Source organism: Peromyscus maniculatus, chromosome 21 (genome assembly GCF_049852395.1).
Source record: "Peromyscus maniculatus bairdii isolate BWxNUB_F1_BW_parent chromosome 21, HU_Pman_BW_mat_3.1, whole genome shotgun sequence".
NCBI classification, from domain to species: domain Eukaryota; kingdom Metazoa; phylum Chordata; class Mammalia; order Rodentia; family Cricetidae; genus Peromyscus; species Peromyscus maniculatus.
The window spans coordinates 29355226-29377829 of NC_134872.1; the positions used below are offsets into that span (position 1 = coordinate 29355226).

The 22604-nt window shown below is 47.1% G+C and overlaps 1 protein-coding gene across 1 annotated transcript in view; it reads right to left on the minus strand.

The window, feature by feature from the left end:
* The window catches only part of Sh3rf3 (SH3 domain containing ring finger 3), a 303375-nt gene that overhangs the window by 18668 nt on the left and 262103 nt on the right, over positions 1–22604 (minus strand). The window contains exon 8 of the mRNA XM_042265670.2: positions 14397–14716. Coding sequence (XP_042121604.1) covers positions 14397–14716 — 320 coding nt within the window. The remainder of the gene's footprint in view (positions 1–14396; positions 14717–22604) is intronic.

A 22604-nucleotide genomic window follows, 5' to 3' on the forward strand; every position in this document is an offset into this window, starting at 1 on the left:
GGGCTGGAGAGGTGAATCAGCAGTTAAGAGCACTCGCTGTTCTTCCAGAGGACCCTAGTTCAATTCCCAGCACCCACGTAGCAGCTCACAACCATCCATGACTCCACCTCTTAGTGAGATCCAGTGCACTCTTCCGGCCTCCATTGGTACCAGGTTCATAGGTGGTGCACAGACATACATTCAGGCAGAACACGCACACACGTAAAGTAAGAAAAGCACATATATTTTATTTGTGTGAGAATTTGCTTTTGCTTCTAATAAATGATAAAAAATTATATGTATACCAAAGACTTGTTTGGAAATAAATGTATCACTTAGGATCATTGGGAAAAAAATGAAATAAATAGGACTCAAAATCTAGCTGCTCTCTATGATCCTTCGGAAACCTCTAGAGATAAGAATATCCTCTAAGTCTTTGAAAGAGCACAGTCTGAGGCAGTCACAGAGGATGTTCTAGAAGCCCCCAATCTGAAGAAACACCACAGCCTGTGGGCGGGACTGCTGCAAGAAACAGCTACAAGAGAGAGACCTTTCTAGGTCTTGTGCAAACTTGGGGTGTTGGTGGAAGCATTGAGCATGCGTTCCAGCTGTCAGCACACAGTGCATGTATGGTGACAAGCTGGCGCCAGGGCCTTGAGTATATGAGAGACAAGAGATGCAGCCCTCAGCTGGGCCCTTGGTCCCATGACTGGGTGTCTCCAGGGCACTGACACTTGGGTCACCTCCCCACCAGAGTGCCACGTCTAGTTTCCTGTGTCATGGCTGCTTGTTTTTGCCTTGCTGATCATCCCCTTGGTTCCTTTGCCACACCAGGTTGGACATGTTTCTCAGGCCTTCTGCCCTGATACTGACATCCCTTCACACGAAGCCTTGACACAGGCTTGGCTCCTCACTCCTTCCCCCTTCTGTGGTAGGATAATCTCTATGCCAATATCTCACCTGAAGAGTAGGTTTTATATCTATAAGATCTTCTAGATCCTAATATAGAAGCCACACAACAAAAACCACTGAAATATGCACCAGTGTGTCTCCTTCAACCCTCCCCACCCCCAGCTAGAGAGAGCCAGAGGTGAGAACATCCTTGGTCTCAGGTGAGTGGCCAGAGAGCCTAGGGAGAGATAAGAGAGTGAGGCTAAGATGTTAGGCGGAAGCCCATATCCCAGGAAGATCTCTGTGTCCTTATACTGGCACAAGACTTCCTGTCCCCTTTCCATTCCTTAAAAGAGAACAGCAGCCTAGAAACTGCAGGCTGTGGGTCTCAGCTTGGGCCTTCCAGTGACACCAATGGATGTCCCATTGGCATGACCATTAGGCTGCTCTGGGTGGGGTACAAGTGACCAACGGAGACTAACACAAAATACTTGGACCTTTTAAATTAAGCTCCATTCTGAAAGTCAAAGGCTCGGAGATACTTTCTAATGAACTCTGAAGGGTACCTGGGTTCAGCTCGAGCCTCTCACGGGCATGTGTGAAGAGACTATGTGAGTGACCACGAGTCTCTGAAGGAACTGACTTCACAGCCCTGATCCTGGCCACATAATGTTCATGTCATGCCTTTAGGACCTGGCCCAGAGGAGAAAGTACTCCCCAGTCCTCTACCAGGACACAGTGCTCACACTTAATGGTCATGTCACCTGCTGCCCTGCAAGACAAAAGGGAAGGGTGGGTCGGCTAGACTAATGACATCTTTCCTCATTATTTCCTTTCCTCTCAGGCCCACGGGCCATCTTGTTTGGACTCTGGTACTTACTGCCATGGAGCCTTTGAACAGTGACCTAACTCTTCCAAGCCAATGTAAAAGGACGGGAATAACTTACATGACCTGGGAGGGTATTGTGGAACTCAAGTGGACTCACACATGTGCAGCATGGCACACCCGGAAGAGGCCACACTTCACCCATGTGCATCCCATCACCAGGGTGGTTACTTCACAGGGTCTTGGCACCATGACAACGTGGGCATAAGGCTCCACCCTCTGCAGGAAACATGGTGTGGGTGGTGCTCGGTCATCGCGCCACACTTGGCTTTTACTACGCTAGCTAGGAAATGATCACTTCTACTCCGAGCCAGGGGCAAAGAGCCGGGACACGGTCTTTTCCTCAGACCCAGGGCGCAGGTAGCAGCGTTGCTTCTGGAACCTGGAGCAGAAGCAAGCATGCCAGGGTCTGCTCCCACTGTGATCCCAGCTCTGCCAGGAACTTGAATGTGAACGTTCTCGGGGCGGGGTGGGGTGGGTGGCGGGGTGGGGTGGGGGGTTGGGGTCTCAGGCCAGATTCTTATCAGCGGTCCGCATTGGTTTCGGGTCTGGGCATGCGCAGGAGTGCAGAGCTGGGAGTGGAGCTCAAGGCGGCTCACGCCCCCCCCCCCCCCCCCCCCCCCCCCCGTCCCCTGCAAACCTTAAGAAACTGATTATTTGAAACGTGAGGAGACCCATTGTGGAGCTCTGCCGAGCGGACAGCAGTAACTGAGGCCAGCCTTGTTCAGTCGGGTGGAAGCTGGAAGCAAGACTCCCCAGGAAGGGAAATGTAACAGAGTTCATTTTTATACTTCATTAAAAAAGAAAGCATCGAACACCAACTGGTCAACCTGCAGAGATTAGGAGACTCCGGAGTGCTCAGCCCTGAGTAGGATGCACCTCTAACACCCTCCCCAGGAGGCTCAGGGATCTGCAAGGAAGGGGTGGAATGATGGTAAGAGCCCAAGCTCGTTGACAGAATCCAGAAGACAGTGTTCACCGAACACAACAAGGCTATTCCACACTCGAAACCACAGCAATCGCGACAGCGTGCACAAGACCTGCAGAATCCAGGCAGACAAAATCCCAGGACGGGGTGGGGTGGGGTGGGGTGGGGTAGGGGGCGGGGGGGGGGTACAAAATCCCACCACTAACTTCAGAGACAGTCTGTTTCTTTAATAGCATGACTGCTAGTAGGATGGACACACACCAGGGCAGGCCCTGTCCCCAAAGCTAGCCGGACAACATAAACCTGACTCCACGGGACAAGGACCGTGGTGCTCCCCTTGGCTAGTGTGCCTCTGAGATAGAGCACAATGGAAACACAGCCATGAGACAGAACCTGGGTCCACAGCAGCCACACAGCTGCTCTAGGATCACGGGGGCCGTGACACAGGCTGGCGTTCTGCTGTGCTGCAGCAGAGACCCCAGCCAGCAGGAGGAACGGGTTACCGAACACTGGAGTGAGTGTCTGCCTACAGAGGCCTCTTGGTCTGGTCCTAACCACTACAGTCCTGCAGGCCCCTGAGCCCAGCTGTGCTCTGTCTGAAGTCTATAGGAGCCATGAACACAGTGCAGTGACAGGTTTGGGGTGACTGGTTATGGAGCCAAGGACTAGAGCTGACAGTGATACTTCCCATGAGACTTCCAGGGGCCAGGGTGGGCATGCATGGTGAGCTGCTTGGCTCTACTGGCCAGAGTTCAAACATGTCACTCTCTTACCACAAGCATCATGCACCCCCGGGCTCCCTCTCACATACCCTGCATTTCTGATAAGTGAACGCAGGAGGGCGACACAGAAGTACATCCCAACAGATTTTCTTGGAACTATTTCTACAGAAATACTGGAAACATGTATAATTGTAGGCATGCAGTCATCCAACTAATAGATAAGAATTCTGCAAGGAAAGATGCCAAGATCCAAATTCAGGGTAGTTTTACTGAAAACAAGTGAGTTCTAGAAATCTAATACAATCAAACCGAACAGCAGGGTCACAAAGACCAACAAGATGTTTCACACTGATGGTGTGGGTAAAAAGCTAAGAGGATTAATGGCAATCTAAGGTATAACCAGGAACTGAGGTAGGAGGATTTTGGGGGGATTTATTTTTTTGAGACAGGGTCTCACTGTCTCTGGCTCTGACTGTCCTGGAACTTAATGTTTAGACCAGGCTGACCTCGAACTCACAGATAGCTGCCTGCCCCTGCCTCCCACGTGCTGAGATTAAAGGCGTGCACGTTAACCCTGGTGCAGTAGAAGGATTTTATTGCAAGGCTACACACTTCAGCCAGCCATTGGTTCCAATTCCAAATAATCTGAGAGCGTTTGAGAGATAGAATGAGGAAGAGGGGAGAGGGAGAGGAGAAAGAAACAGTGGGGGGAGGAGGGGAGAGAAATTAGAATTATCTCAATGGATGTACGCGCACACCTTAAGGCATTAGAACACAAATAGCATTTCACCTGCTTCCTCTAAAGCTGCCTCAGTCGGGCAGCTCGGCTTCCACCGTGGTGTGGAGCCCTTGGTGGTTTTTATCCTCCCCATGGTGGGTGTCACGTTCAGCAATCACTTAGTTTCCCCAAAGGGCATGGTCATTCAGAGCCTGGTCTTTTCAGGCACCCTCTGGAGGCTTTCGAAGAATGTAAGCACCCTTAGAGCGTATTAGACCTTCACCTCCGAGGCCTTGACGTAAGCTCAGCTTAACCCGAAGGCCCAGTGCTTTGTGTCAGACTTCATCTGAAAATTTCCTGAAGGCTCTGAGGCTGCTTTCACTGAAGGGCTGTCTAGTTTCACAGCTTGGGTTACCTAGTAATTCACATCTGAGTTACCAGTTTTTTATCTTCTAGTTACTTAGTACCTCATCATGGGGGGCATCGAGTACCTATCTCCCTAGTTCCAGAGACATGGCACAATTGTCAAGGTCTTCCACATATGTTAACTCACTTGGTCTTCCCTTCAGCCTGTAAACACTGCCAGCACCCCTAGTGCCCCCAGAGAACCTCTTTCTTTGGGGTGTCAGTGGTCCAGCCTTCTGTGGGTTTAGAAGACTTTGCATAATTCAGGTGATTTAAGTTGAAGGACAAAAACCCAAAACAAAATTTTCACAGGGCCCTTTCTAGCCTTCACCGCATTGATAATCTGTTTCTAAAAGTTTTATATCTTGGTAAGAACAATTACCATGAGATCTGCTATCCTAGGATTTCTTTTCCTTTTTGCTGGGGATGGAGGCCAGATCCTTCTGCATACTCAGCCAACCACATTCTCAACAGCTCCTGCCAAAGCTCCTCATGTACCACGCAGTAATCGCATGTGCTGCGGGGGCCACGTGACATAGTGATCTCTAGAATACACGTGTAAGCGAGCATACAGTTTCATTTAAACAAGATGAATCTGTTGGAAAAAGCTAAGTTCTACCCCACAAGTTTTTTTTTTTGTTTGTTTTTTTAATGGGCCCATGGCTCTTACAAAAAAAAAAAAAAAAAAAAGGCCAGATTGGACAGAATGATAAGCTACCCAAGATAATCACTACCAGCATCATCCAGGGTAAGCCAGGCCCTGGTCCTCCATGTCTGTGTTTAACCAGTGTGACATTCCCTCGGGAGACATTTGGCAATGCCTGGAGTTAATCTGAATTTTCACAGTGGAGGTACAGCAACATTCTGCAGGCAAAGCACCCACACATATAAAAAACAAGTAAATCTAAAGTTCTTTTTGAATTTATTCGTTGAAAACTGCATAAATGTACACAATGTATCCTGACCATTCAGCTGTCCCCAGACGCTTCCTCATCACACCTCCCTCCCAATTTAATATCCTCTTACTAATTAATTATTTAAAACCCACTGAACCCAATTAGTGCTGCCCACATGTACACACTGTCATGTGGTCAGATGTGCCAAGCTCATGTATGTTTTTAAATAGAAGGAAATCGATTCCAATCAGAAAAGCAGCAGCAGCAGCAGGTGAATGTAGTACATGTTGGGGAAAGAGTGGCCTCAGTGCGTGGGCCTGGCGTTCCTGAGGCGGCAGTCACAAATGGAAGCTGTTATTTCCACTGGCACTGACCCTTGGTGCCCAGCATGCCAGGCATTGCCAAGGCATGCTTTTTGGCTTTAAAGGATGAGGTGAATTTTTTCCTTATCTCTGTGTGCTTCTCAAGGGAGTCTGATTCCAGGAGACACAATGCACACTCAATGCAGGGCCACCAAAGTGCCTGTGGAAAGGCTTACATGGCACAACCTTGATGTCACCCACTGAGTAAGTGACTCTGGACCCTAGCCAGGCACCCTGAACTATTGCCCTTTTCTGACATTTCATCTCTGAATAATCCTTAACCGCTCTTAATATTGCCTTAAGGAGCCACCATTATGGAGTCACATGTGGTGGTTATTATTTTATTAAGATGATTAGGGAAGGATAGAAATGAAAAGAAGCCAAGATATCAGGATCCAGATGCTCATGGGTCCACACACTTCCGAGGCTGGCCTGCTCTGCTGTGAGTCACCAACATGGGCCAGAGGGAATGTGGCATCCTTCCCAGACCAAGTAACAGATGGATCAGCCACACAGCTCCTGCCTCCCAGTGGACCAGAGACTCAAACGTCTATTGTAGAATTGTCTTAGCAAAAGAGGATGGGTGGAAGTTTAAGTGTGCTTCATGCAGCGGAGGATAGGATGAGTTATCTAAGGTCTGTCCATTAGCTTATCAAGTCCCCCCCCCCCCATGGCTGTTCTAGGCATCACTAGGTCTCTGTCGCTGGATTCCCCGACACCCTGTACATGGCACTGCCAGCCAGCTGCTCCACCTTTCAGCCACCTGCCTGTCCTCTTCTGGAATCCATGGTCAGAGCTAGCCCTATCTAGACTAGCCTATACAGCGCTGGGCTTAGAGCATGAAGGTAGGCTTGCCCAAAAAGGTGCTACGTGATGGATAAATAACGAAAGGATGGGCAAAGTGCAACCACACTTATGGAGGGCAGTGTCTCTTCTGGGTTACAATAAGAAAAAGGGTGAATTCTGAGAACCACATCGGGGAACTCACCATGACAGAGACGATGAGGTCTTCCACACAGGATGCTGTCCTGGTACATGTTAACCGTCAACTGAATCGTCTGGGGAAAAGTCTCTTTTGAATACCTTTCTCTATTAGACTGGCCTGTGGGCATGTTAGTAAGGGATTATCCCGATTATTAGTTGATACAAGCAGTCCAGCCTACTGTGGGTGGCACCATCCTTGGGCAGGTGGTCCTGGTAACTTAGAGAAGTGAGCCAGAGAGGAAGCTGGCAAGCAGTTTCCACCCCGACTTTCCACAATGAGATGTTGTAGCTGTAAGATGAACACATCATTTCCTGTAAGTTGCTTTCGGTGAGCGTGTTTTATCACAGCCGCGGAAAGGCGGCTGGAATGGGTGTGAGTCGGAGCTCGGCAGTGTGTGCTCAGACCGTGTGCCTTTACACTGCAGATCCTGCACCTGCTTCCCACCCCATTCTTCTCGACAGGGAGAGGAGTCCTCCTACAGCCGTTGTCTTGCCTGACAGTGACAAGGCCACCAGATCCTTTGATGAAGCGTGCCCTCCGCCTGTTGGGCATGGCCCTGTCACCAAGAGGGGATGGGACAAGCCTTTGCAGTAGAAAATGTACATTTCGTTTGACTAACCACAACGATCCCCTGCTTGTCACTGGCCCAATGGGCTCCACTGCAATCTCTAACATAGAAAGTAGTCCACACTGAGCAACTTCACACAGCTGGATAATGCACATCTGCTCATCTCATGCACATCCTGGAATATGCCTTGAGCACCCTACCTGTCTAGTTGCAGACCCAGCACAGAAGCATAATAGAAGTTGCCTGATGTGACTCTAAGCGTCACATGTAAGATGCTGAAGGAATCTGGCCTTGCTTTCTCAAGTGTGAGGGGAGTGCAGTCTTCTGGCCTTTGTACGTGTGTGAGCCTTCGTTGGTTTATTTGTTAGTAGCATCGTGGCCAGGCTTTTCTGGGTTTGTGACAATCGTGCCACTGGCTTGTATAGAATTTGTGGATTTACCTTTCATCAGAGGGAAGCTCATAAAACCATCACTGTGATGTAATTGAGCTATCCTGGGGCCATTTGCACCCACAGCCTGCAGGGTGGTCATTCACGGAGGAAATGCTATTGTTTTTAGGTAGTCTAAGCTCTGTGCTTTGAGGAAAGAAGACCAATCGGCTCGTGCACAGCCAGGCCCCTCTGAGAGAGCATCCACGGCAGATCCACTCACAGAAAAGCAGCTCAGGATGTGATACTGTGAAACTGGTTCTTATCTCCAAAGACAGGAGTAAGTAGCCACAGAGGACCCAGCCTCATGCTAAGCACCCAGGCCTCAGAGCACACAAGCCCTGTGTGTGTTTGACACAGTTGGGTCCAGACCCTGTTTCCTGGTCAGTTCCTATCTGCTAGAAATATCCTGGGATGGTGCCCTGTGAAGGAAGATCCATCTCTCTCTCCCCTCTTACTCCTTTCTTTTCTCTCTCCTCTCTCTCCCCCTTCCACGTGTGTGTGTGTGTGTGTGTGTGTGTGTTGCAGAATGCAGCTGCTGCCTGAATTCCTGGGGTAGAGAAAAGGCATGACCTGGGCCAAAAGATGCCGAGCTTGTCCCAGCAGAGGCTCGAAGATGACCTCTCTCTATAGCAACACCACCTTAACTTCCTAGACTAGATCTAGTCTGGTGTCCCCCTTAAAATACCTTGAACATGGCACATTTCTGGTGGTTCCAAGAAACCAATGTTATCTGAGAAGGAAGTTCCCCACGGCAGCCATTGGGAATTATCAAAATATACCAGGAGACTCTGACCTGGATTCTACTTAGGCTGTTCTGCCAGGTGACCACGTACCTTCTGCTTTCCAGGCATGGGAAACCTACTTCCTGGTCTCTCGGGGATCCAGTGGGGCCAGGCAGCTAGCTTTGACCAACAGAGTGTGGGAAACTTGTGAGCCAATAAGATAGGCATCACTTTTGGGTTATAATATCACCTCCTTGAGGGAGACCCTCCATGGCACCTGCATCCATATCCCAGGGTGGAGTTGGTAGCAGCTGAGTGAACCCGCATCCGGGAAGAAAGGGAAGAAGGGTCTAGCTACTCTAGCCACACTGCGCAAGAGGTTTGTTTGTGTGAGAAATGCAGGGGCGGATCAGATCCTCCTGCCTTGTTTTGTTACATTACCCGCAGTTAGGTTTCTCTGAGTCATACAAGATGGTCTGTATTAGGAAGAGAAGTGACGGGACAGAAGAAAGCAAAGATACTGTTTCATAGATTGATTCTAAAACAGATATGCAAATCATGCTTATCCTTTTTTCTCGGGCTCTAAGAAACTCTGTATATTCACGAAGATATTTTACATTATCATTTTTTTTTTCCTTCGAGGCAGTATTTTTGTGCCTGTTCTGGAACTCACTCTGTAGCCCAGGCTGGCCTCAAACTCACAGAGATCCACCTGGCTCTGCCTCCCAAGTGCTGGGATTAAAGGTGTGCGCCACCACCGCCTGGCTATCTTTTTTTTTTTTTTTTTTAAAGTGTGGAAGATGGATCAGTCTGTTATGCAAACCTGAGAAACTGAGTTGGATCCCCAGGAACCATATAAATGCATGGCTATCCTCCTTGTTCAGTTGTATTTAAGGACCCTGCCTTCCTGTTCGACTGTGTAGAATAAACATATGCTGAGCTTCTCCATCAGAGAGCCCAGAGCCACCCATCCCAGCTTTTCAGTGTTCACGTGTCTTAGTCACTGTTTTATTCCTGTAAGATTCCTGTAAGAGACACCACGGCCAAGGCAACTCTTAGGAAAGAAAGCATTTGCCGGGGAGCTTGCTTACAGTTTCAGAGGCTTAGTCCACGGCAGAGAACATGGTGGCTGGCGGCACACGGGGCGCTGGACCCATAGCTGAGAGCTACACCCTAGTGCGCAGACAGGGAGACACTGTCTGGCTTGGGCTTTTGAAACCTCAACGTCACCAGTGATGACACACTTCCTCCAACAAAGCCACACCTCCTAATCCTTCTCCTTTCACAGTGCCAATCCCTGGTGACTAAGCATTCAACTACAGGAGCCTATGGGGACCATTCTTATGCAAATCACCACACCGTATGTCTGTCATTCCTTCCTCTGGTTGCCCATAGTCATGCTTTCAAGACCTAAGCTGTGCAAGGACATGACACTCATGGACCTCTGAAGACTTTCCATATACAGTAAATTATTTGCTGTATCTGGCCTCCCTTACAGCACACCACCCCGCAGGCCCCTTCTGATTGTGGAGGTATCATAATCTCCCCCTGGGTGTATTATTCTAACCTGTTATCAATGGGCCTCAACCCTACTGGGTTCCGAGTAAGGCCCTGACCAGAAGGCTGCCTCACTGGTCCATCCTGTGGTGCCAGATGCTCTGCCACACGGGTCACATGTAGTAGTGGGTCAATGGAGTTTAAAGGTCAGTGAAGATGAGATTCTGTTTGCAGCCTGGGGTGTATCTAGAGTTTATGTTCCTGGAGCAATACCTATCATTCCTTTTTAAATCACTGTTCTCTAAAGAAGTGCATCTTGGGGGCTGGAGAGATGGCTCAACAGTTAAGAGCACTCGTTCTTGCCGAGGACCTGGGTTTGATTCTCGGCACCCACATGGTGGCTCACAACCCTCTGTAACTCCAGTTACAGGGATCTGACACTGTCTTCTGAACTCTGAGGGCACCAAGCACATACGTGATATTCAAACATACATGTGAGCAAATGGACTCATAAATATAAAATAAGTACATTAAATTTTTTTTTAAAAAAGAACTAGATTCTGTCTTTTTACTACTAGGCCTCAGTAGGGACTACATATTTAACTATAAGCCACCAAGATACCACAGAACTTAAGCTGCCCATCATCCAATGAAAGCGGCATGTCCAAGAATGGCCTAAGGAGGCCCTGAGGCCTCAGTAGGTTGTATGGAGCAAGTAATACTCATGGTTCCTTGGCCCCTCTGCATCCCCACACCAGAGGCCCTGAGCTGGCTGTGTTCACATGACAAAGGGAAGCTGTAGGTCTGGGTTACATGTTCCTGCATGGTGTGCAGACACTGCCCCCTAGCAAACAGCTTCGGTACTGCATCCTCCCCTGCAGACAACGGATTGCACTTGGCTGAGAGGGTAAAATGGTCAGATGTCTGACTGGGCAGCAATTCGCAGCTCAGTGACTTAGCTAAGTAATCAGGCTCATGGAAGGAAATCTGGAAAAGTTAGGGAAATAGTCTACTTTGGACAAAAAAAAAGCAGGCATTTGTGTCCCGAGCTCACTAAAGGATGACCTTAGCTGAGGCCATCAGTACTGAAGTGGATAGGAAAACCTATTTGAACAAAGGATTAGAATTAGATTCTAGGCAGCCTCTTTCTCTGGCCACCTCTCATTGACCAGTGGGTTCAAGGGCAATGGGTATGTGTTGGCTAAAGACCATGGAATTGTACTCACCAAGGTCAACCTGGCTCTATTCACTGTTGACTCCGAGCAGCAGAGCTGAACACAGAGCACGTGACAAGGGTTAACCAGTCAGTGACCAGCAGGTTGGTTACACTGGCAGGGGCAGTGTTTTGTCACTGCAGTAGACACTAACTCTAGATATGGGTTCATCTCTGCATGACCAAGATCCACCACTCCAGGGATCAGCGAGGAAATGGGAAGGGTACCACTATGACTCTTAGTGACTCACTGGCAAAACTGACTTCTTATCCTTAGAATGATGCACTCTGGTAGTTTAACAGTTCCACTGTGGAACAAGAACCACTCCACCGAACTGCCCGTTCCATTCAGAATGCTTCAGCCATCTCGGGATCCCTGTGTCTTTGAGTCACTGGCATAGGAAGGAATTTTGATTCCAAGGAGACACAGTAGAGGATGACCAGAGCATGTCTGGAACACAAGAGACACCTTAGACCACTTGGTAATACCAGGCTGTGTGGTTCGGGTTGGGGGCAGGGCACAGTACACAGTACTACAAATGGCAGAGTCTTCAGGAAGGAAGGGATGGGTTCACCCTACCGGGTACAAGCAGCCGAATACTGGTTGTACTGTGTGCAAAAGAGACACAGGATGGGCACTGGAAGGATGAAGGTGACGGTGAGACACTCTAGGACCACGTGACCAGCTACAGAAAGGAGGACTGCCATCGTGAGGACTTCCTGCTTTGTTATGAATGTGTGTGTGTGTGTGTGTGTGTGCACATGCACGCATTAAGCCATATTTCTGCTTCCTTTCCTTTCTCATCCTTTTATGATATAACCTAAGGTGTCAGCATTTGACTGTGTTAACTTTTACATCATAATGCATAAGTTACAGGATGCTAACAGTACATCTTCCAAAGATGGCCTCCTCTTCTAGAGGGAGTGTGTTTTTGGCTTCTCTCCAGATACCAGCTGCACCATGCTAGGCAGATAGCAGATAGAGAAGAATGATTAATATTATGTAATCAGCTTGGTCAGGCTATGACGTGCTGTGGGATGGTCTTTACTCTGATTGGTCAATAAATAAAACACTGATTGGCCAGTGGCTAGGCAGGAAGTATAGGCGGGACTAACAGAGAGGAGAAAAGAAAGAACAGGAAGGCAGAAGGAGTCACTGCCAGCCGCCGCCATGACAAGAAGCATGTGAAGATGCTGGTAAGCCACGAGCCACATGGCAAGGTATAGATTTATGGAAATAGATTAATTTAAGCTATAAGAACAGTTAGTAAGAAGCCTGCCATGGCCATACAGTTTGTAAGCAATATAAGTCTCTGTGTTTACTTGGTTGGGTCTGAGTGGCTGTGGGACTGGTGGGTGATAGAAATTTGTCTTGACTCTGGGCAAGACAGGAGAACTCTAGCTACAATGACGCATAGTTGTTTGGTCAAATGCTAGTCTAGATGTTGCTGTGAAGGCAACTCGTAGGCTAAAATCAACTAATTTTTAAAAATTAACTGATTTTTTAAAAATCTCCTTTAGAAGATGACTTCAAGAATGTATCTTGCAAACACATGGCACTCACATGGTCAGTCCAAAATCTTAAGAACAATCTAGGTTTCCTTGTTAAGAGCCAGAAGGTGGAAGGGAGCAGCGTCAAAACTGGTTTTCAAGCACTCAAAGAGACAAAACACAGCATGCATATTTTACTTCACAGGGTGGATGCCCTCCTGGTTTTACCAGCAGAGGCCAGTCTCTTGCTACCCAGCCCACATGTGACAGGCAGCTGAGAATGTCACCTCTGGAGAGGAGTTTGGACCATTGCTGTGGTATTCCTAGGTTTTAGAAGGGGAAGAATCTGAAGGTTCTTGGAAGCTGAACAACAGGACCGGAAAATTAGGGCTGGGGATGGCCTGAAGGGGGGCTCGATTCACCTCAAACATGGGAGACATATAGGGTGCTTAGGAATCCTGGCCAATACACTGGAATCCAGAGTCTGATTTCATATGGAAATGTCTTAAGCAGCTCCAGGATATGGGAAAACCAAGAAGACTGCTAAACCCACGGTTCAAAACAACCTTAACCCAGCAGCAAGGCTAGATCACACTGGGATATCTTTTTGGATAGTGCGTTTGATAATATGCAATTATAAGGCATCTGACCTTTCAATTTTATTTTACTTCAAACCACGGGCTACTAGAATATTCTTCCTTAGCTTTGTGGCTGGCTTGAATTTCAGCTGGAGAGCACTGATTTATAAAGGTAGAGTCTGATCCTGGCTACTCATCGCCCAGCTACTGGCCATCGACTCAAATCTTTTATGAAATAAGAGAATAGCTGAAAATGTCGTCCATATCCACTAGCAGGTTGGCACCCTCCTTTCCCCCTCTCCCCCAGTTCTTTTTAAGAAACAAGTCCTTCCCAGATGGCTGAACAGGTTGCAAACTCCGCAAGAACGACGCAGCCCAGGGACAGGGTGCTGCTCAGACCACAGAGACTGCAGATTTGTTTATTTTTCACTATCGTATCCTGGCACATGGCAGGAAAGAGTCTTGTTCTGATAAGATGGGCACATTACAATGAGCCTCTAACAGGAGGGACCATGGTGTATGGATGAGGGAGACGCCACTTTCTGATTGACACACAAACTGTAGCGGGATTATTGGCCCTGGCAGACCCTCGAGGCTTGCCAGCTTCTACTCTAAGGAGCTGCCTTCTTGGTTGGCCTTTATCCCTTGTGGGAGCCCACAAAAGCTTCCTAGTTAGACCTGAGCTTGCATTACATGGCAGGGCTGCATTAGGGGATGGATTGACCATATGTGTGGTTACCAGGTGTTTGGGAAGGTCTTGGCTGTGCTGGGGGAAGGTCTTTTGGTCCACTCCCTGGCATTCCTTTAAAAAGCCCTTTAGTAAAGACAGAAGGGGATGGTGGGATTTGACCCAGGCCCTCCTGAGGCTATTCTATGTTTCTAACTGTCTCTCTCCTCTATATTTCTATCTAAATCTCTTACCCTCACTCCTCAAGAGTCCATGGGGTAAATAAATGTGGGAGCTGGCCCCCCACAACCCTGCCAAAGACCTGGCATATACAATATAAGGACTTCAGTGAACATGCTGAAGCCTCAATTGTCCAAAAACCATCGGCATCTGTGTGAGCAGGACCCAATAACCAGCCAGCTCCAGGCTCAGGGTTAGCCCAGGATGGCCCACTTACCTTTTCATTTTTCTTGTCGTCTGGCTTGTACCCTGTGTTGATGGGGCTGGGTATGGACAGGCCACTGATGGGCGGCCCTCCAACCTCCCCGCTGAGGTTGGCGGCACTGACGTTGGGCGGCGTGATGGCCGACGCTGCCGACGTGAAAGGGACGGCTGGCCGGGCACACATCGGCGTCGGGGGCTGCTGGCTGTGCTGTGGGGACACCACAGAGCGGGGTCGGAGGCTGGTGGCGGGCAGGCGGGATGGAGAAGTCTGAGTGCGCAGGGGCGACACGGTGGCCGTCGGTCGGTCCAGGGCCTGGGCTGAGGGATGGGTAGCTGGAGAGATGGTGGATTGAAAGGTTAGCATGCACTTGGCCATGGGACTCCTCTCAGGCTTGACCTCTGACGGTTCTGAATACTCCAGACTTGGCTACCATTGCTGGAGGAGAAACTGAGGCCAAACAACCCTGAAATTGTACTCTTTACTCCGGCTCAGCATAGTCCTTATCCCAGGTGCCCCAGGGCACGCCAGACCATATTAATCCAGTGTTTTCTTACATTTTTTTTTTTTATATCACACTTACTGGAACTATTTCTTACCACTGAAATTGGTTCTGTTCCTGCAGACATAGGAGAAAAATACACAATGCAAACAATATTCAGGCTCCAAATGTGCCACAACTATAAAATACACTTGGAAATCTTAGCGATGTGCCTGCAAGTGGGAGGCCTCTCCACATTGCACTCCATGCCTTCAGCTGTAAGCCGGCCCTTCCTCTGACATCTTCCAGGTTCACTCAGGCCATGGCGTCTTAAGGCTACAGGTGATCTGTATATACAAGGCCATATAGAAAAAGGCCTGAGGTATGGGTTTCTTTAAAGTAATTATTTGTGGTTTCAGAGGGGTTGGGAACCCAGCATTTGGACATCCCGGACAATATGCCTTGTGTCGTGAGGGAAAGGCCCAGTGATTATTCAGATCAATGAAGCCATTGGGGGGCGTTCATCCCCCTTCAACTCTTGACTAGGACTGTGGGCTCCTCCGCTTTGCCTATTGCCTGAACCCTCCTTCACCCCAACCTACCAGTCCTTGGGGGGGGGGTGACAGGAGCCAGCCAAAAGCCATTGCCCTGGAGCCTGTTGTCTCTAGCGCTGCTCAGGGCTCCCCATGCAGCCTCCTGCTCTGCCTTCTAGAAAGATCCATCCAATCAGTGAAGATGCACAGTGTGACCACCACCTGAAATCTTGAATCGTCTCCTCCTATAGGTACTTAGCACACCACTTAACAGTCTATATCGTTCATTCATTTATCATGTATCAATTGTTCCTTGTCTCTCTCCCACTACGCCGTCAGCTGAGCTCTGGGAGTCTGGGGAACAATGGCTGTTCAATTCACTAATAGAATGCATTCCACATCCCTGGAATGGCGCCAGGCATGTGGAAGATGCTTAATATAGTTTATAATGAATGAGTGATTACTTGAGAAGGGAGAACTCCCAGCTGAAGCATCACTAATCATTTCACTGAAATTAATCATTAGAGAAGAAAAAAAAAAATGCCCAACGACGCAAGCACAGCCCATTGCCCAGGCCGCCTAGGTTCCAACTCACCAGCGATCCTATTAGCAATGCCGAAGCAGCTACCCCTTCTTTGAAGAGCAAGCAGCAGTAAAGGCTGGTAGAGAGCACACGTTCTCTAGGCTGGTTTGGTCTTTGGTTTGCACTTTGATGGTGGCTTCTAACACTGGTTTCCCCCCCAGCCCCCACCCCCAGCTCTCTGATCTGTCCCCAGCACCTGGAATCACCCTGGAACTCGTCCAGTTCTGGAATATTCTCTGTGACTATGCTTTTGATGCTTCTGTCTCCAGTTGCTCTATTTTCGGTCAAGAAAGCCCAGTCAGGAGCGGTGTGAGCACCCCGATCCACCTAGCTGAGGCTGCTCTTTCAACCCGTTCTTCTCTGCCCTGTTTTTCTGGCACATTCCTCTGTACGGCTACAATGTGAAATATACACACTCCGCAGCCTCTGCTGCCTACACTGTTTGATTCCCCACATTTGAAATGGGATGTCTTTCCCATCCTATTTCTGATTCATAGACATTTCATTTCTGACAGCTCCTGATTTTTCTTTCTCTCTTTTGTGGATTTTATTCCTTGCTTTGGAAGACGGTCCCCTGTCCTCTGTATGTCTATCTCTGTCTGATTTCTCCATGTCTTGGGGACCTTTCACGTGCACTTTCCCTCCCCTGCTTTGAAATCTCAGTGAGCCAATTCACACCCATCTCTTGCTCCGGACCTGGCCCTCCCTGGGTCTTCCAGTTAGTTCTGTGGCCCTTCTTTGTGTAACAGTTTCCTCCAAATCGAAACATTTCTCTCCCGGGGGGATACAGGGAAGCTTGTTTTTGTATTATTTTATTCACTCAAGAAGTAAACAAGACCTTCAAGTCTCAGAAAACTGACCCTTAAAAGACGCAGCCAGTAGGTTAGAAGAGACTCGGATGGATGGACTGACTGATCTGCCTACAATTTGGGCATGGAGCTGCAAGCCTCCAGAACTCCCGAGTCCTCCACCCACGCTAAGGTGGGCTTCTTGTGATGTAACTGCTATGGAGTCATAATGCGTCCCTGTACGTAACCCCTCGCCAAGGCTTTGTTAAGTACGCCCAGTGAGTTAGTTTCTTTGCCAGGTTTAACTTGGGACTGCTGGTCTGCCATTGGTGTTTGGAATTTAGGAGAGGAGAGGCAGGGAGTCCAAGAGAAGGCACTGGATCCAACTGTCCTTCAGTCAGGAGGTAACTAATACTGCAGGAGGCGGGGCAATGTGGTGGCACATGCCTTTAGTCCCAGCACGTGGGAGGCGGAGGCAGACTGAGCTGGGTGAGCCAGAGACCAGCCTGGTCTACATAGGGAGTTCCAGGCTTGCCAGGGCTACATAGTGAGACCCTCTCTCAACACAACAAAACATCCCCAGCAAACCAACAAACCCTGCAAGGAAGAAGGCAGAGTAGTATGGGCAGGTCTGAAATAGTTTACGATTCTCCAAGGGAAAGCATAGCCTGTTCTTTTACCGAGTAGGGGGGGACAAAGGGTGGTGGCCAGAGAGAATGGGCTGGTTCCAGGTCAGCTGACATCATCCAAGAGACTAATGAAGAAGTAATCAAATCTGTGCATGTTCAATCCAGATGCTTTTTTCCCTTCAATATTTTTGATCCATCACTAGTTGGATCCACAGCTCTGGAGGGTGGACCATATATAGGAATACATTTTTTTTTGTATACTGATTTTGTATCTTGCAATGCTGAATTCATTTTTAAGTTGTAGGGGTGTGTATGTGTGTATGCCTTGGGGTTTTCCATATCTAAAATCCTTATGTCCACAACTAGGAAGTTTCACCCACCCCCCCACACCTGTGTACCTCACACTCCCCATAGGGAAAGCTTCCCATCTTTGACCACCAAGTGGGAGGGCATCTGTGTGTTCTCACAGGGCGCTTTCATCACACACAAGTTCCCTGCCATCGTTCATTTTCTAAAGTTCCTTAAATAAGGAGGAGATCCTGGGTTCTGGGAAATACTTTGTTTTTGGGATAATCACATTATTTTGGTCATGAACAAGATGAAGTGCGTAAGTTGTTTAATGTTAATCCAGCCTTGGACTCCTGGGATAACCCCACATGGGGAGTTACTAACTTTCTCAATTGCTACCCAATTAGATATGGTCTGTGATTTTTATTGTCTTATGAATTTTTTAATTAAAGTAATGCTGGCTTTATGGAAAAGGACAGGAAGTATTCTCCCCCCACTTTTTTTTTTCAATTTTCTAGGCAAGTCCAGAAAGTTGTTTATTACTGCCCCATTGTTTTAAATTTAAATGTTATAATTTCCCCTTTGGTGGTTTTATATAATTTACCAGTGAAGTCACATATCCTAGAACTTTGTGGGTGTTTTAAAACTAGAAGCTCAGTTTCTTTTATAGATATAGGCCTATTCAAGTTATTTCTTGTTAATATGTCTGCCAATTTTATGTCTTTAAAGGATTATTTGAATATGTTCATTTCATCTATCGAGAGAACTTATTCACACAAAGATTTTACAATAATTTCTTATGATCTGGCAGACTCTAAAATGATATCACTTTTGTTATTTCTGGTGATGTTGACTTTCACATTTGTCCCTTTTTATTTAGTGCAGGTGGCTAGAGGTTTATTAATTTGATGACTGACCTTCTCAAAGGACCCCCTTTTAGTTCAGTCAGTTTTAATATCCCTGCTCTGTCTTACTCCCTCTTGGTCCATCACTCCATTTAGCCTAGAGGCTATTAACTTGATAAGCTTCTTCGTTTCCTACCCTGGATATTCCATGCCGTAAATTCCCTCTCAAAGATTGCCTTGGCCGCAACCCACACATTTTGATATGTTGTGTTCCTTTTTATTCATCTCAAAATGTTTCCTACCTTTTATTTCTTCCTTGATCCACTGATTATTTTGAAGTTTATTATTATGTTTTTGAACAATTATTTGTGATCCCGATTTCCAGTTCAACTCCACCGTGGTTGGGGATGTAATCTGTGTGACCCAAGTCCCTTTACATGTACTAGAGTTTTACATATCATGGCCCAGACTATGGGTGAAGACGGGAATGTCATGTGTGCACTTGAAAATAATGTGTATTTTGATGTTGATGGGTAGGGCATCCCCTAACTGCTAATTAAATTAAGTGGTTATGGCTGTACTCTAATGCTCTATACTATTACCAATAGTTGATACAATTTTGAGAGAGACTACAATCTTACCTTTGTGGATTTCTCCGTGCCTGTCGGCAGCTTCATCCATTGTTGCTCACGCATTTTCGAAGCTTTATAATTTGGCTCATTAATACTTAGAACTGTTATGCCGTCCTAATGAGCTCATCTTCGCCCCCTTATGTAGCTGTCATTACCCCAGTGACTCGTGGCTATCCATTCTCCTGCCTGACATTAGTAGATCAATTTTCTTTTGATTAATATTAGCGTGGCACACTCCATCCTCATTACTGACAGAATCTCTATTTGCATATCGTCCCACTAGCTATAATCGACGTACAACTTCCAAAACGATGCCTTTGGTCTTCTCCCGGCCACTTTGAAATGTGAAGCCTAGCAAAAATATTTAGGCTGCCTGTCATGCATCCTCCTTGGAGTTTGAAGGAGGTGACGCTGCGCTTTTGTCTTAGCTCTCAATCGGAGGTGACAGAAGGAGGGAGCCATGATGGACAGAGGGATTGGAATCTCACCTCTGGCAATTGAGGGTGGGGATTCCTCAGGCCAGTCACCTCGCACTTCTGAACCTCATTTTCTCCTCTATAAAATAAGGAGCATGGCGGCAATGATGGTGAGACTGTCCTCTATGTGAGACAGGCACCCACACACACGTACCGGTGCACACACGCATACTGGTGCACACACGCACTGTTTCATCCATGAGATACAGTAGCACAGTTGCAGGTACGCAGTGTCTGGGCTGCAAGTGCCAGGAACACGTGGCTTCTGTCCTCTCCCTTAAGTCCTGACCGTGACACTTTGAGGTAGGAATGCGCATCTCTTGTTCATAGCACAAGCTGGTATTGTTTTTGTTTCCCTGCTTCTAATAAAACCCGAGAATGCAACCCCAGCTCCACAGGGGTCTAGTTAGACCATTTACTTGGAATGTGATGGTCTGTATGATGAAGTTTATCACTGTACCGCACCTATTCTCTCTTACCTAGGTGTTCTTTATTTCCTTCTGCTGTTTCTGTCTTGCTTTGGGACTAACGGAATGTTTCTACAATATGATTTGTCTCCTTCACTGTGACGTTCTGCGTCTGTGTGGGACGGCATCTTTCTCTTATCGCGGTCTCTCACCAGACATTGTACAGCTGTACCAACACAACAGAAGAGCAGACAACAGGAGACAGTACTTCCCTTTCTCTCCCCCACCCGGACTTCTGTCTTCTTGTCATTATAGATTTTAATTTTATCTGAGTTTAAATCCCATAACCAACATCGCCCTGATTGTGTTTAAATTGTCTACTGTATTTTAAAGGTATTTAAATAAGAAAAACCCTTATGCTTTTATTTATGTAGTTACCATTTTTAGTGCTTTTCATTACTTTGCAATGTGGATCTCCATCCTTTTCAACTTCTGTTAAACTTTGAACAATTCTAATAGTGTAGCTCCATTTCTGACCATATCTGTAAGTTTCACTGTCTGATTTTTTACTTTGTTTTCATGTTTTAAAAGATCGTTTTTTGCTGGGTATAGAACCACAGATTGATAAACACACTTCCTCCTGGTTTTCACCGCCTCCTCACTTGGTCTCTTTACCCGATACTTACATCATTCCTATCTTTGTTGCTACTAACATGTTATTTCTCTGGTTACTTTTAAGATTTCATTTATCATTGATTTTGAACAATTTGATTATGATTTGCCTTGCTGCAGTTTTTTTTTATATGCTTCTTATTTTAGAGTCTACTAACTGCTTTAAGGTATGAATTTATAATTTCACCAAACTTAGAGCAACTTTGGTCATTATTCCTTCAAGTTGTATTTCTCTCCTTTGAGAGTTCAAATTATACACACATTGGGTCATTTAAGATGTCCCACTGTTCACTGACACTCTGTTAACTTTTAAATTTTTTTTTGAGAATTTCATGGAATAATACTGTAGTTACATAATTTCACCCCTCCTTCAACTCATGCTCCATCTCAAATTCATCATTAGTTCTTTACTTATCACTCGCTCACAGAGAGAGAGAGAGAGAGAGAGAGAAGAGAGAGAAGAGAGAGAGAGAGAGAGAGAGAAGAGAGAGAAGAGAGAGAAGAGAAGAGAGAGAGAGAGAGAGAGAGAGAGAGAGAGAGAGAGAGAGAGAGAGAGAGAGAGAGAGCTGAGTCCATTTAGTGGCTGGCCAAATAAGATCACATAACCTATCAGGGTCCTTATCCCTATCCCTGGAGATTTCTCTCTCAGCAGCCATTAATCGCCTGAGATTCTTCATCTAGGGGCTGGGCCTCATCAGCTGGTGCTGTCACTGTGTATGTTTTTAGGCAATTGTTTAGACAATCACATTGCTGCGATTTCACAGCTGCAGCCTCTCTATCCAGCAGCAGATATCCTGGTCGTCTTTCCACCCCTTCTTCAACGATGTTCTTAGAGCCTGAGGTATAGGAGCTGTGTTCCAGATGTACTAATTGAGTTAGGCACCCACAGCCTCCTACCACCATTTCCTAAACCAGTATAATTTCTTACTCAATCTAAGTACTCATCTGTATACCCACATGTAAGTATAGATCTCACCCATCATCAAAGATGCTTCTCTTTATAGCAGACGGAAACCATTACAGATATCTGCAACCCATTAGGAAATGGTGGTAGGAGGTTCTCCTCTCAGGCCCACGACCTCATTAGCTGCCGGCTAGGTTCACAGGGCTAGGCATAGATTCCCTCCTACTGAGCAAGCCCTAAGTCCAATTAGATGGCCGTTGGTTACTCCCAAGCTGTAAGTGCCACTACTGCATCCTTGGGGACATCTTGTTGTGATGGTTCCTGGGATGTATAGCTAGGAAGGACTACTTATTGCTTTTCTCTCTTGGCAGCTTGCATAGCACCTTTACATACTATGACAGCTAGTCCTCAGGGATGAGGCTTCCAGGCCAGCTCAAGGTCGGATCCTCCAAGTCCTGTGTCTGACGTATGTGGTGTCTTTAGCCACAAGGTCTTACCTTCAAATTCTGCAAGGCAGCCAAGGGCAATGGCAATGGCTTATGCAGTTTTGGGAGTTTCTTGAACTCTTCTCCCCAACGACTCTCAGGGAGGTTTTCTGACCAGCAACCTAAAGGGAGGTTTTCCACACCTGCTACTGGGAATTTTGTTAGATAGTCTATTGTTCATTATCCCTTCAAGTGGCATAACTTTATCATATATATATTTGTATTATGTATTTTGAAGTAAGCTTATAAAGTACTGTTTCCCTATGGCTTTTTCAAACATTCTTACTGTGATTTCTTCCTTTTTCCCAGTGAGCACCCCACTGTTGTTTTTCCATTCCCCCTTTCATAGCACTTGTGTCCTGCTAACCCCTCCCTACAGCTCCCCACCTCACCACGGTCCCTCCAGGGGATGTACTCACATCTAAGGATTTTGAACCACAGACCACGGATGAGGAAGAACGTGCAGTGTTCATCTTTCCAGGGCTGGGTTACCTCAACTC